This window comes from Nothoprocta perdicaria, unplaced genomic scaffold (assembly GCF_003342845.1).
Source record: "Nothoprocta perdicaria isolate Ctin4 unplaced genomic scaffold, notPer1 scaffold_244, whole genome shotgun sequence".
In the NCBI taxonomy this organism is placed as follows: Eukaryota; Metazoa; Chordata; class Aves; order Tinamiformes; family Tinamidae; genus Nothoprocta; species Nothoprocta perdicaria.
In genome coordinates this window covers 902419-916271 of record NW_020455471.1, presented here as the reverse complement: position 1 = coordinate 916271, position 13853 = coordinate 902419, and the positions used below count along the sequence as shown (strand labels likewise).

At 44.9% G+C, this 13853-nt stretch overlaps 1 protein-coding gene across 1 annotated transcript in view; it reads left to right on the top strand.

Annotated features, from left to right (window-relative positions):
• CYTH4 (cytohesin 4) overlaps positions 1-8005 on the top strand; it is a 17961-nt gene extending 9956 nt beyond the window's left edge. The window contains exons 5-13 of the mRNA XM_026039916.1: positions 940-1058; positions 1384-1464; positions 2058-2170; positions 2756-2904; positions 4415-4526; positions 4990-5066; positions 5406-5477; positions 6653-6807; positions 7144-8005. Of these exons, the coding sequence (XP_025895701.1) occupies positions 940-1058; positions 1384-1464; positions 2058-2170; positions 2756-2904; positions 4415-4526; positions 4990-5066; positions 5406-5477; positions 6653-6807; positions 7144-7216 (951 nt within the window). The 3' untranslated portion in view covers positions 7217-8005. The remainder of the gene's footprint in view (positions 1-939; positions 1059-1383; positions 1465-2057; positions 2171-2755; positions 2905-4414; positions 4527-4989; positions 5067-5405; positions 5478-6652; positions 6808-7143) is intronic.
• The last annotated feature ends 5848 nt before the right edge of the window (positions 8006-13853 follow it).

The window sequence follows — 13853 nt, the reverse complement described above, 5'->3', positions numbered from 1 at the left end:
AAAATCTACAAAACATTTCAATTTCTTCTCTTAAAACTGCTTTCCTTTGGGGCATTTTAGAAATAGGTTTTTTTATATATTACATAACAAAGTGAATTTATTCGGTTGAAGTAGAACATTCTGATAGTTCTAATACAATTTTCATTCTTTCATTGCATTTTGTGTGGAGAATTGCACTGTGGTCTGGATATCTGCAGTAATTTTAAATATTGTTATCAATCTGAATAAAGTCTCAGCTTTCCTTGAGTTTGAAAATGCAAAATTTCTCTCTACAATAGAATGCTGATTGTTTGCACATTGCAACTCAGATTTTCTGTACTCCTTGAAATTCCTGTATTCCTTACTTGGTGGGCAAGATGGAGCCGAACAGAATGCAGGCTTTTCTGTTGCATGGCTTAGAGAAAGGTGTGGGGGGAAAAAATGAATCGTCTCAAGCCAGTTTCTTGTTTGAGTACCTTTTTTATTATATTATTTTATTTTCAAAGTAACTTTTTTTTCTTTAAATCAAAACTATCTGGAAAAAAATGACATCTGGTAATAAAACACACACTTTTTGATTAAAAAATGTTCATAGAACATGAAATGTTTGTGTAATCAAAATCTTATTTTGACTTGGCTTTAAATCTGCAGGTTTTGTTTTTGTTTTTTTGGTTTTCTTTTTTAACCTGCACAGAGCTTTTTGTTTGAGTTTCTAGGCCAGAAAAACATGTTTATACAAGTGTAGAGGTGAACTGGGAGTGGGACTGTCAACTGACTCACAGCAGGTAGATGAGAAGGGATGGAGTGAAATGGGAATGTAGTTGTGTGATCCGGTGGAGGGACTGGGGAGTAACAGAGGAGGCAACACCATGAAAGTCAAGGAAGGCTAGGATGTTAGGAGCTGCTTTCTTGCTAGCTCCAGAACTGTCTTACTTTGCTGTCTTACTTTTCTTCCCACAGGGGATCCAGTATCTGATAGAACACCAACTGTTGTCTTCAAACCTTGAGGATATTGCCAAATTCCTCCATAAGGGTGAAGGCCTGAACAAGACAGCTATTGGGGATTATCTGGGTGGGAGGTGAGCAACCTAGGCAAGCTGAGAGGTCCTTTGAAAGCCCTGTCCTGCCTGACCCCTCTCAGCCACCATTTTAGATGAGTAGTCAGGTGCCAAAATTGAATATGGTCTCAAACTGCAGTGGGCTGTTGGCCACATGCATCAAGATCATCGCTGTGAGTGTGACTATAGCTAGATAAAGAATAGTACTCATTTGGTGTGGCTTCTTGTGGGGCARAGGGGAAGGAGCAGCCAGGATGGAGTCAAGTGCATGTCCCCTTGCCAAGTGACATCTGAACCAAGCAAGGTCAAAATCTCTTCTCTCACCATTTCTTCCCGTTCTTTTCAGGGATCCCACAAACATTCAGATCCTCCAAGCCTTTGTGGCATGTCACCAGTTTGCCAACCTCAACCTGGTCCAGGCACTAAGGTGAGTATGCAAATGTAGGAAGGAGTAGGTAGAGCAGAGACTTGTTCAGCCACTGGGTCCACTGGGAAAGCTCTGAGACCTTACAGGGCTTCCCCCTGATCTGTGAGGTATGTTGACATGTTTCCCTTGGGAGTCGTCTTTGTGGCCTGTTGACTGGGTCAACATAGGCAGACAAATAGGGAAAGCAATGCAGGTCACTGTGGCTTGAATGGATGGGGAGACAGTAGCAACTTTTTTTTTTTTTTTTTTTTTTAAACAGGAAACATGACAGTCATGTCATGTCAAGAGTCAAGACTCTTTCTCTTGAGGTCCCTGCTCCTTTTCATAGCACCTTGCTGGACACTCCTTAGGAAGCGATGATTCTTTTAGTTCTGCTATCCCTTATAGCAATGTTTGAGGCTGATGAGCCCACCTGATTTCCAGAGAGAGAGGAGCTGAGCTCCTGCTTCATACAGGTGCACTCCAGTGTTTTCCCCATGAGGTGGGAAGACTCCCCATGTTTTCATGCTGTCCTAGGGGCTGGGGACAGTCAGAAAGGTTCAATGTCTCTTGTACGCTGTCTGAATAGGACTCTGGCATGGTATTCCCAACAGACAATTCCTATGGAGCTTCCGGCTGCCTGGGGAAGCTCAGAAGATTGACCGAATGATGGAGGCGTTTGCCAACTGGTACTGCAAATGTAACCCAGGAGTATTCCAGTCCACAGGTAATTACACAGATCTGTGAAGCTGAACTCCACTCTTTGCAAGGGAGAAGAGCCTTCTTTTCCCAGACAAAACAAAAACAAACAAACACAAAAACACAAACAGAGGACATCACTTGGGAATGTGGAGATTGCTCTTTGTATTCTCTTGAGTCAAAGGATTTAGCGCAGTTTCTTTGAGGCTTTTCAATAGGCTAAGGATCTCCATTCCTTTTATTATTATGTTCCAACCTACTGCAAAAGGTAATAGTGCTCCAAGCCACATGTATCTCATCATAGTGGGGTACAAAACCTGCCAGCACTAGCACGGACAGATGCCAACTTACAGAAATACATCTGCTTGCAAATCATTATCTGACCACAGCTATCCGGCTTGCACCATCAGGGAAAAGCCTCCATCATTACAGAASAAATTTCATCTAGCCCTGTCTGTCTCTCATTACTAGCATAGGGGACAACTCCCATTGCCTCCTATAGTTGAGGGGGTGAGGCTGTTCTGTYACTGAAACCATGCCACCTATTAGGCTCTAGATAGACTTGCTCACTAAAGTAACACTCCACCCATTTGGTTCTTTTCATCCTTGCCAGATACCTGCTATATACTTTCCTTCTCCATCATCATGCTTAACACCAGCCTGCACAACCCCAACGTGAAAGACAAACCCCCCTTTGAGAGGTTTGTATCCATCAACCGAGGTATTGCTGAAGGAAGAGACCTGCCAGAAGAGCTCTTAAGGGTAAGAAGGGCTCTGACCTCCCATTTTCTCATCAGTTCCTCTCTCCTCTGTGGCTTGGGAGCCACTGAAGACCAAAAGTCCATCATTCCCAGTGTAATACAGATCTGCTGGCCTCCCGTGAAAAGGGAAGGGCTGTTCCAGGAAAGAGGGCGGTGTGTGCTGAAGTAGGGCTGGAAGACATAGAAAGTGCTTTGGATAGGGACAGTACATGAACAGGTGAAGACAGGGAATGGCAGTGTGGGTTTAAGCTAACTAAGGATTAAAAATAAATAAATAATGACAAATGTGAATTTGGAACTAGCTGGGCACCTGGCATTTCTGGGCATCTTTGAAAGTCCTAGCCTTTGGGTTAGGGACTGTCTTGGACATCTTCGAAAGTCGTAGCCTTTCGGTCAGGGACTGTCTCCCTTATACCAGGACATGTCTCTGTGGGATCAGAACCAATGAGTCCTAGAAGAATATCAGGGTCTCTTCCAGTACTTGGGAAGTTCTCACCAGGTCCCTGGTGTATTTGATCTCAAARGATGAAGATACAGAAGGGAAACAGAGGCAGGAGAAGCAGTTAATGCACCTGGAATAACCATTTCCTCAAGGGCTTAGCAGTCAGGGTGCCTGCCCTCTGAGGCAAGGTGGAAGTGGGCAACCTGCCTGACTGGACTTAGCCTCACTTAGTGAGCCTGTGGGCAATAACTTAATGAGCCTGTGGGCAATAACTTGTGCCTTGTGTCAAAGAAAGTGCTAGCACCCCACACGTGGCTTTGTTGAGCAGCATCCCCTCAGGTAAAAGGCTTTAGATTTTTCTCTAGTGTGTTACTTATTTTCGTCAGTTTAAGGGAAATTGCAAGTGCTTGTATTTTAAATTTTATTCATGTCTTGGGGGTTGTGCAGTAAATAATGGCAAATAAAAATTATGCAAATATCATCTCTATGTCACTTTAAAGCTAGTAACTTGCCTTAGTGCCACTCTGCGGTTAGAAATTTCGCACATTGTGGCCCTCCGTGGAAATGTTTACAGTCTGTGAAATGTATCTCCTTGAGACCATGTGGACCTATGTGTGCATGCATGTTCTCAACTGAGCACTTGATTACTGGATGACACTCAGAGCTCAAAGACAGGTCTGCAGTCACTGTCATCTTCCTCCCTTGCCCACTTCCTTAGTACTACCCACAGTGGCACACTTGTGTGCTAGGGTCGGGCACTGCAGCCTGTCTTGATGTGGACATGCACTTTTGTGCCCATGGATTTCCACAATGTGATAGTTTCACCCAACGAAAAAAAAAAGAAAGAAAAAAAAAAGAGAGAGATGGTTATTCTACTTAAGACCTTGTGCTTGTGAGGTGCACACTGAGTGACGTGGTATGCCCAGTGCCCTCCTCATTAACCTGTCCGCCCCAATGGAAACAGAGGGAACTGTATGGATGCAGGTTGTGTACAAGCTTTGTCGGAAATATATCTTCTTTTCTCATCCTGCCTCTCCTCTCCTTCTTCCCTAAAAACACTTTGGGGCAGAGTCTCTTTGAAAGCATAAAGAATGAGCCATTCTCCATACCAGAAGATGATGGGAATGATCTCACACATACTTTCTTCAACCCTAGCCGTGAGGGCTGGCTCCTGAAACTAGGTAAGTGGAAGGATTCTTATAACTTGTCCGAATTCCCTCCCTGTGTCCCTCCCACCCCCCACCGACATATAGCCTCCCTCCCATCATAAATCTTCCCCAAGAAATCCCAAACCCGTTCAGACAGCAGCATTCCCACCGTCTTCCTTCCTGCTGGCTGCAATGGGATGAGGCTGACACCTGCTGTTGAAACCAAGCACTTGTTCTTTCCTGCCAGCCCACTGCTGAACACTGTTTGCTAGGGAGAGGACCCAGAAAGATACCCTCACATCTCCCCATCCGTAGCCCCATCAGAGCATGAATGGCTCACTCTGTGTGTGTCCAACATGTGGCATCACATCAGTGGTGAGCACTGCAGTGACCTCCTCGGGGCTGATCTACTGGGAGGGTGAGAGAGGATGTGAATTTGTGGGAGAAGGATGGCAAGAGTGTGGTTCTAATGGTTTTTAAACTTCATTGCTTTTAGGAGGTCGTGTGAAAACCTGGAAACGCCGATGGTTCATTCTGACCGATAACTGCCTGTACTACTTCGAATATACCACAGTAAGGGCTTAAGTCCAGGCTGGGAAACTGCATCCTGAGTGGTTACAAACCTTTGAGGGCACTGGGAGGTGCAGGGAGTACGGGGTAAATCTTCCTTTCAACCCTGCATTCCCAGACTAAGTTCAGACCTCATTTCTCTCCTAAGTCAGCTCCAGTTCTCACAGTGATGGAAGTTGACACTGAAGCTTTTGTTGTGGTTTCTTATGAGCTAAGGTCCCTATTCTAAAAATCAGGGAATCTCCTCAGGCACATGTGCCTGGAAAAACAGAGTGGCTGTAAATCATTGCATAGGTGTGTGGGGAGTATGTTGGGTGTTAATTTGAGTTTTCTTGTTTTCAGGACAAAGAGCCTTTAGGCATTATCCCTTTGGAGAACCTATCAGTCCGGAAGGTGGATGACCCTAAAAAGCCAGTAAGCCTCCATTGCTTGGTACTTTGATCAAAGCAATCTCTCACCTGGGTCAGTCGGGAGAGAACTCACTGGCCTTTCCCYTCTTTTCTTCACTCTGCAGACTTCTCTTGAGCAACACCTCTTACCCTACGGTGCCTTGTACGATTGAGCACATACCTTGTCACAGGACACCAAGCAATCTCTCTACTATTAATATTCTGCTTTAGTGCTGGGGTGAGACACAGGGGACAGTAGTTGAAGGAAAAAAACATCACCTGTTTGTCTTCAAGGCACAACCTCTGACAAAAAATTGCTTCTTGTTCCCTCCTACCTGTACTGCTGAGTCTAGAAAGAAGCACTCAAAAACTCCAATGTGGCAGGTAGGAGGAAAAGGGCAGTTTCTCAAGCTTGCTCTTTCCATGCTTCTCAGAGGGAAGGTACCGTGCCAAACCATCCTGTCCTACCTCTAAATGTGATTGTATTTTACCGGTGATGGACTGGTGTGAGACCAGCGCCAGTTCCACTCTTAGGCAGTTCCTCACTGACAGCCATTTTGATTTCTCCCCTGACTAGCTGCACTGTGTGCACGGGTGCATAGGGGAGCAGGGAGGAGTGCACAAAATTGCATTTTACAAATGCTTCACCAGGAGTTACGGGTTTGATTTCCCTCATCATGAATCTCCATAGTGAGCTACAGCATGCACAGACTAGACAGTGTTAGGAAACATTCCTGGGAAGTGGCATTCTCTGCACATTTACTGTAGATGATACTCACTCCTCCAATGGGGCATTTCTCAGGAAGACTTGCTTTGCTGTCTGTGTACTGACAGGCAGCAGAGTACATGTTATATTATATAAAAGGTGAAGAGTTCTTCATATATGAAGCAAAGTGGTCAAGGTGTTCTTGAGTGAACTGCTGATGTTCTCTCTCTCTTCATAAGGCCTGTTTTAATGTCTAGTCCTTCACAGGAGGGATGTGTTTATCTAAGAGGGATGGTCTGCAGATCTAACATATAGGGAGATTCTTGGGATGAGGAAGGTAAGACTTTGTTGTTTCGAAGATAGGGAAATTCTTTCCCCTGATCCTGTCATCTATGGCTGAAGGCATCAGTTCTTCCTTACCTGTTTCTCCTCTCTTCCCCACCTCTCTTCCTTCCCCACTACCTAAATGCTCCATTTTCTTTCTTTCTTGGCAGAATTGCTTTGAGCTCTTCAATCCCAACTGTAAGGGGCAGAAGATCAAAGCCTGCAAAACAGACGGGGATGGGAAGGTGGTTGAGGGCAAGCATCAGTCCTACAAGATCTCAGCAGCTACACCAGAAGAACGCGATGAGTGGATAGAGGCAATACGGTGAGAAGACCAGAATTTGGAGACTGTAGGCTTTCTTTGTCCAGTCCTTGGACAAATGATCACACAGCTTATTTGGCCATCAGGAGGGCCAAATCAGAAAGGAGCCTGGAAAAGGGAGTAGAAAGAAGTGTTCACAGCCTAACAGCTGTGGTGCACCTTGACTCCAAGTTGCTTCAAGGCTCCTTCAGGAGAATCTGTAGCAACAACTAAATTATTTGCTATAGGTCTGTAGTTCTCCAGTCCTCCTTTTTTGTGAGTGGTTTCTCTGTACAGGGAGGGTTGCCTTTGCTCTTCTCCAGCACTAAATCTCTTGTTCTCATCTCATCCTATTTCCAGGACCAGCATCACACAGGACCCTTTCTATGATCTTGTCTCAGCCCGTAAGAAGAAGATTGCCAACAAAAACTGAGCGCTCACCTGCAAGAACATGCAATTGTTGAGCAGCTTTCTTCCCATGTTGGGCTCTTCCGATAAAGAAATTTGGGAGTACTGGTGCCCTCAGTCTACAACTTGGCAGGAAGATGACTGATTTTTCCTTCCCAAACAGAAGGCAGAGGAACAGGATGCACTCCCCGGGGGTTGTCAGAGCTAGTGGCGTGGCTTTTTCCATGTCCTAAGATACACTTAACTGCAAGAGATGGCCTTTGGATTCTCCCATACACTTACCAGGCATATAGGACAGGATCTGAGGGAGACCAGAATGTCTCCAGAATGTCTCTATTCCCCATTCATCCTTTCCAGACATCAAACCAAGCCTAGGTGTTGTTCTGTGAGGAACCATGCAGATGCTTTCTGGACATGGTTCAGTCAGTTGCAGAATAAGAAAAGTCACAGTATGCTATGAACTGATGGGCACTAATGGTGGTGAAAGGATACTCTTATTTAAGAAAGAGAGTGAAATTCAAAGGAGGTCAAAGGAAGATAAGAAGACCTCTGTTCATAAGAGACCTTGTCCTTCAGCCATGAAGAGGGCTGCAATTCTGGAAGGTCTCTGCTCTGTGGCAGGGCAAATAAAAGATGGAGGAAGCAATAAAGAGAAACTGTGTATAGAGTGTCTGTGAAACAGAGAGGCAGCTCTGTGTCCCTATGTCTCTGGGTTTGGTGCTCAGAGGCCATTACAAGTCCACATAGGGAAGAACACCCACCAGACTCAAGCTTTCCTTCTGGCTTCTGGGTTCTGAACAAAGATCGCTCCCTTGTACCTCTTAAGATGGCTGGACTCAGTGTCTGGTAGGCCTGCAGCCAGAAGTAAAGAAGGCTTGGTGGTGTATAAACACCATACACCTCCCACCCCATCTTAATGCTCTAGTTTTGCCTAAATCCTGTTGTGTTTTTTATTGTTATTGATGGTAGTATTGTTCTTGTTTTTTTGAGTTTTGTTTGCTTGTTTTGTGCTTTTTTTTCTCTTGTTTAAGGAAAAAAATAAAAGTGGGTAGGATGATCTTTTATGTAATAAAAGCAGAGGATGTAAGTGTGTCATGTTCCTATGCCTAGCAGAGCTGCCTGAGCACTACTGCAGCTCTGCACTGCACCTAGATACAGGCAGACGGAGGGCATGTGACAAACAGGCAGATGTTGGATGGTAAGGGACAGGGGTGAAGTTAATGAGCAGGAGGAAAAGTGCAGGGTACTGATATTTCTCTGTGGGGAACAGCCTCGGGAAAAGTGCTAGAAACAACTGCACATGCAGGCTTGCTTTAAAAGACTTGATAAACCAGTGCTATCTAATGTGATGCCTTTGCAGACTCTTGTAAGTGCTGGTGCTGTCTTACTCTCTGCTTTTTTCCTTCCTGAAGAGGGCTCTATTTACCARGAAATCTGCAGCAGGGCCAGTACAGCCTGATTATTGATTTTAGGTATTTTTGCCCAAGCCACTGGAATGTTGAATTAATTTCAAGAGGCAAGGAGTGTATCTCTGAGTTGAAACACGTGCTTACCCCAGAGAAGGAACGTGAAGGTCTTCTTCAGCTCAAGCCTGCAAACTGTCTCCTGCAGTGAATCTCCTTGCAGCTGATGTGATAGAGATTGAGTTTTCTGCTTAATGCTCTGGAGCACGTGTGCTCACATAGGCATGCACCCTTTGAGTTCAATGAAGGGAGGCATGATCATGTCCAGAGGTGGGGGAAAAAGTCAGGATCTGGGCCCTTATCCTGGCAACTTCTCTCTATATATGTGAAATATAAATTGACTGGACTGATGAAACATCCCCTAAAGCATATGATCTGGTGAGAAAACTGTACTTCAGTGCCTTACAGGCTCATGCTCAAAGTGCCAGCAGCCATCAGATACAGCCTGGAGTCTCTCTTCTACTCACAGTGTCGGCTGGGGTGAGAGAATCCAGGCTATCCTCTTCATAGAGTTTACCTGGATTATTCCTTTGAGAGCACACTCTATCCAGATTCCTGCCAGAATCCTTGCAAACCTTTTAAGGCTCCTATATCCCTTTTCTTCCCTCCTTCCTCCAGATACTCACACACTGTAAAGCAGAATTATTCCTAGCAGGAGGAGGGACAAAACAGTGCAAGGACACAGGCAATTGTTCATTTCCATCCATTAAACTAACTGAAATAGACAGGTAGAGATGGACYGGATTTCCCTCTCTTAGGGGCTGAGGCAGGGAAATAGACAAGATGTTCGAATTTCCATTTCCTTTCCTTGGCTTCAGCACAGAAGATTCATCTCCATGCCCTTTGGTGCACTTTTTTTCCAGTACCATGAACACAATGGCACCTGATATTGCCCACCAGCAATGCAACACATGTGTACTTTCTGAATGCTGTTCCTGGTCACATGGCCTCTGAATGCAATGCGGGTATGTGAGGAAAGAGCAAAACAACATAATCTAACCAGAGTGTCTCAAACTAGGTCTATAAAACTTGAACATACACTCATATCAGTATGCTTTGACAGGCATGCTTGCAGCCCTCAGACTTATGACAGGAATGACTCACATAACTAGAATGGCACCACTAGGCAAAGTGTTCACAATCACATTCCCTTTGCTGAGGGCAGCTGTGGTGCCACACAGAAAAATGCATATACAAAACACTCACAGAGCCCTCCAGGTCCTAAATTTGACAGATTCTTCTCTGGTATGGATGTGTTCTTCTTTCTCCTCACAGGCAACATGGCTCACACAGGCACACACTCAGAAGACTAACACTCTGCCCAACCAAGGAATCCTGCACACAGCTAGTAATTTGTTTTCATAATAAGTGTCCATCTATTTTCATTAAAGGGCTGGGAGGAGAACGCCACAGATTTGTGGAATACAGCACATCACTGGGTTTCATTTCTCACATCCTCTGTTTATCAGCTCCTTTTTGGAAATCTAATACATTTTAAAAAGGCTTTCTTGAAATTAGTTGCAAGTGACGGGAATGGAAGAGCTGGGAGGACAGCCAGCAGTCTCACTCAGTTAAGCTTAGGTGTCTAGTAAATGGTAAAGAGAGTTTGTGAGGTGGTGGAGATGGAAAGTATAGGAGACAGGCTGGACAGAATTCTGGGTTCAGAGCAGGTCCGAGAGCATGAGTTGAACCTATCTCTATCCAAAAGGTGAATGGCAGCTCCCAAAAGCCCCCTGTGATGAAGCTTCTTAGCAAATGAATGTTTATGGGAAGATATATCTCTCTGAGGAACCTGGCCTGTGTCAGTGGTCAGTGGCAGAGTGAGAATGCTGTTTGACACACTGTCCAGGCCTAGGAGGCCCGAAAGTGCTCAGCTGCATATTGTACTCCTTTGTTTAAAGGAAGCAAACAGCTCTTCTCTGCTACCTCAAGCAGGGAATTATGAAAAGGAGTGGCAGACTTTCATCTCCCATGGTGACTGTTGTGCCATGTCAGTCCTCAYAGCTCACCCCTCCGCAGCCATCGAAGGATTGTAACCAAGAGAGATTAACAGCTTGCACCTTCATCAAATCTAGAGGAAGAAAAGGTTATTACATGGGGACTTAGAGGGATGGGAGTGAGGCTTTGTATCCTCTGGATCTGTGCTTTACAGGGAGAGAAGCACAGCCTGGATCTATTTCAGCTGGTTTGAGTGTTGCAGGCAGATTTTCATGGGGCTAAAGGAGCAGTTACTACCATCAGTGGCCAGACAGCAACTAGCTAACAATGAGAGTTGGACCCATTGCTGCACTTCTTCCTGCTTAACATTTTCTTTGAATATTTTTCATGCAGGGCACACAGCTAAAGGCACCCATGACCCCTCTGCTTGCCTCGTTCCGGCTCACTTCTTCTGTCTGTATCCTGACAGAGGGCCAGTCTGTGGGGTTGGACAAAGCCCTGGAAGAGGAGGGTCCAGGGCTGCACAGGATTTCTAGGAGTACCACCGCTATCGTATCTCCAGTGACTGCTTTAAGGGTCTATGACAGGGACATGCTGCAGTTTCATTTCGCCATGCCATTTCCAATCTTGCTGCCTGCCTGTGATGAAGATGAATGTGACCTGTCCTCGGCTATTGCACTCCTGGGTGTATAAGCCTGTGCACAGCTGATATTTTGTTCCTGAAGACTGATGCTGTCAGGTTAACTGCAGGGAGGCATGTGTGATGGGGCAGAGGCAATAGCCRGGGAAGAGTTGGGGGCAGGTTGGGGTGGAATAGGCTGGGTCCTATGTGGACTAATCCTGCCTCATGGAACCTGTGCTTTTGGGAAGAAAGCCCTGTACTTGGGCACAATTGGATAAGAACTGGCGAGTCTATGTTAAGAGGCATTATGGGCTAAGGCATTCAACAGCCCTCTCTTCCTTCTGAAGCTGACGTAAAGATATCCACATGGGAGAGACAYATCCTGCTGCCCCTTTTCCTGCAGTGGGTAGAAGCAAGATTCTTGGAGCTGGCTGAAGAGGTGGTGATTTGGAATGCAATTCATGTCTTAATTTTCGATATATTAACAAACTTAACCCATGACTGAGTTTGAGCTTCCTAGGCTTTTTCATGCTCTCTCATTTATCTCCTTTTGCAACAGGAGAAAGGAAATTAAAAGGAGAGAATCACAAAATCCTGCAGCTGCTTTGAAAAGTCAAGTAATAAACTACAGGTGGGGGGACAAGAAGAGGAGGAAAGGAGGAATGGTTTTAGTCTTGAARTTTATCTCTTTGACCAACCTGGCATAAAGTGGAAGAAAGCTAGTATTTTGTTTCTTCAAGAAAGATCACRTTTTGCACTTATTTCATCCTTAGAGGCCTGATCCTCTTCTTATCTTTGTCCAYATTTATGTTCCTTTCCAGAACTCCCCCATTTTCTCCTTTAACATCTTCCCTGCTCTAAACCTTTCATGCCGCATCTTTCTCTATCTTTCTCACAGTCCTTTCTGCCCACTGTGTTTCCCGCCTTTGGTTCAGTTATCTCCATAAATTTCCCACTGTCTTCTCACCTTCACCAAATCTCCCTCTTTCTTTTTCCTGATAAGCAATACTGCATTTCCTTCTCTCCCTGCTCCACAGAAAGACTCCACTCAGGGAGCTCACAGTTTGTCTTSGCAGAGCTCTGGGAAACCCCCTATTATCAGTTGAAAGTGAGTAGCTAAAACTGAGCCAATCTCTCCAGCTCCTGCTGATCACCTGCAGCTTGAGTTTCTGCTGGAGGCTCTGTCAACAACATGTTATTACCTAAATAAAAGATACAGTCCTCTCTGGGGAAAAAAAAGAGATGCAGATAATAGTGATTGTCTGTTTCCTGCCTGCTTTCTCACTGGGAAAAACACCCCAAGTCCTAACAGAGCTTGCAGTACCAGCCCTCAGTGAAGAGAGGGGGACAGAGAGAGCTCTATACAATGGAGGCCACATGTTCACCTTCTTTCTATTCTGTATTTTGGTGGTATTCTGTAATTTCAGTGGGGTGTAAGAGAAGGTTACATGTCATTGTGCTTGGCCCTGGGTCTCTACAGGTCTGAAAAAATACAAAAATTGGAGCCAGTAATAGACTCAGAATAAATATCAAGATGGCAGGGAAGGGAAGAGAAGGTAGAGCTGGCAAGCCTGCAATTTTTGTGGTAATGGAAAGGGCTTCTGTTGTGCAAGAATCTGGCACTGGTTTTCCTTGTAACAGCCCTTGCCTTTCCCCACCAGCTTTACCACTCTGCTGTGAAGTTGTGATTTCAGTATCCAGGACCTAATGTGCTGCTTGGCCTTCTCTTCAGGGGACGTTCAGCAGGAGACCCTGTGTTTCACACATGAAGGGGACACAGGGACTCCAGGAAAGGCTGTGGAAAAAGGCAGGGGAGAGCAAGCAGCTCAGAGTCCCATTCTAGGGTGAATAAAGGCACTCAACTATTCCAGTTGCTCCTAAATCCCTGATAAACACAGCTCAACCTGGCATGGCCTGATCCACATAGAGTTCTGCCTATTTTCTGAAGCAATTAAAATTCAAGTAATGGTATGCAACACACACACTTTTTCACAGCACCTGTTTATACCATTTTACTACTTCGCCACATCTCTTTTGTCCCCAAACTAAAACAAAATATCAATAACTTCCTTACACAAAAGATGGACTTAAAAAAAATCAAAAAATCACAAAGATGTAAAAATAGAAATGCTTCTGTGCTTTTAATTGCCCCTCCTTTTGAATATCCAAAATATTCAAGGAGCATTTGTTTGTATTTTGAAGCTCTCCCTTTGGATAAGAGAAAGCAACTTCCTTCCCTCCTTTCTTTATTATTTGGTATGAGAGCTGAAATTATCATTTGATCCCTTGACACAAGGTGCTGGCACTTTGAAGAAAGTATTAAATGTCATGAAGCTTGGGTCAAAATGGTAAGAACCTGCATATCTTCCCTGCAGTCCTCCACCAGAGATCTCTATTGCTTCTTTAAGGCATGAGCTTAATACTCACATCCTCTCCCAAATACTTGCCCTCAAACCGCAGCTCTGTAACAAATTTAGCCCTCAGTCCTTTGCAATCACATGCAGAAGAATCTGATTCTTTTTTTTTAAGAAGGCTAGTATTTAAAGTATTTCTCTGCAGAGTAAGATACAGGGTCTCTTCCCTTCTTTACCACAGACTTCCCCAATGATGCGTCCTCATGCTTCTTTCCCAGTAAAGTA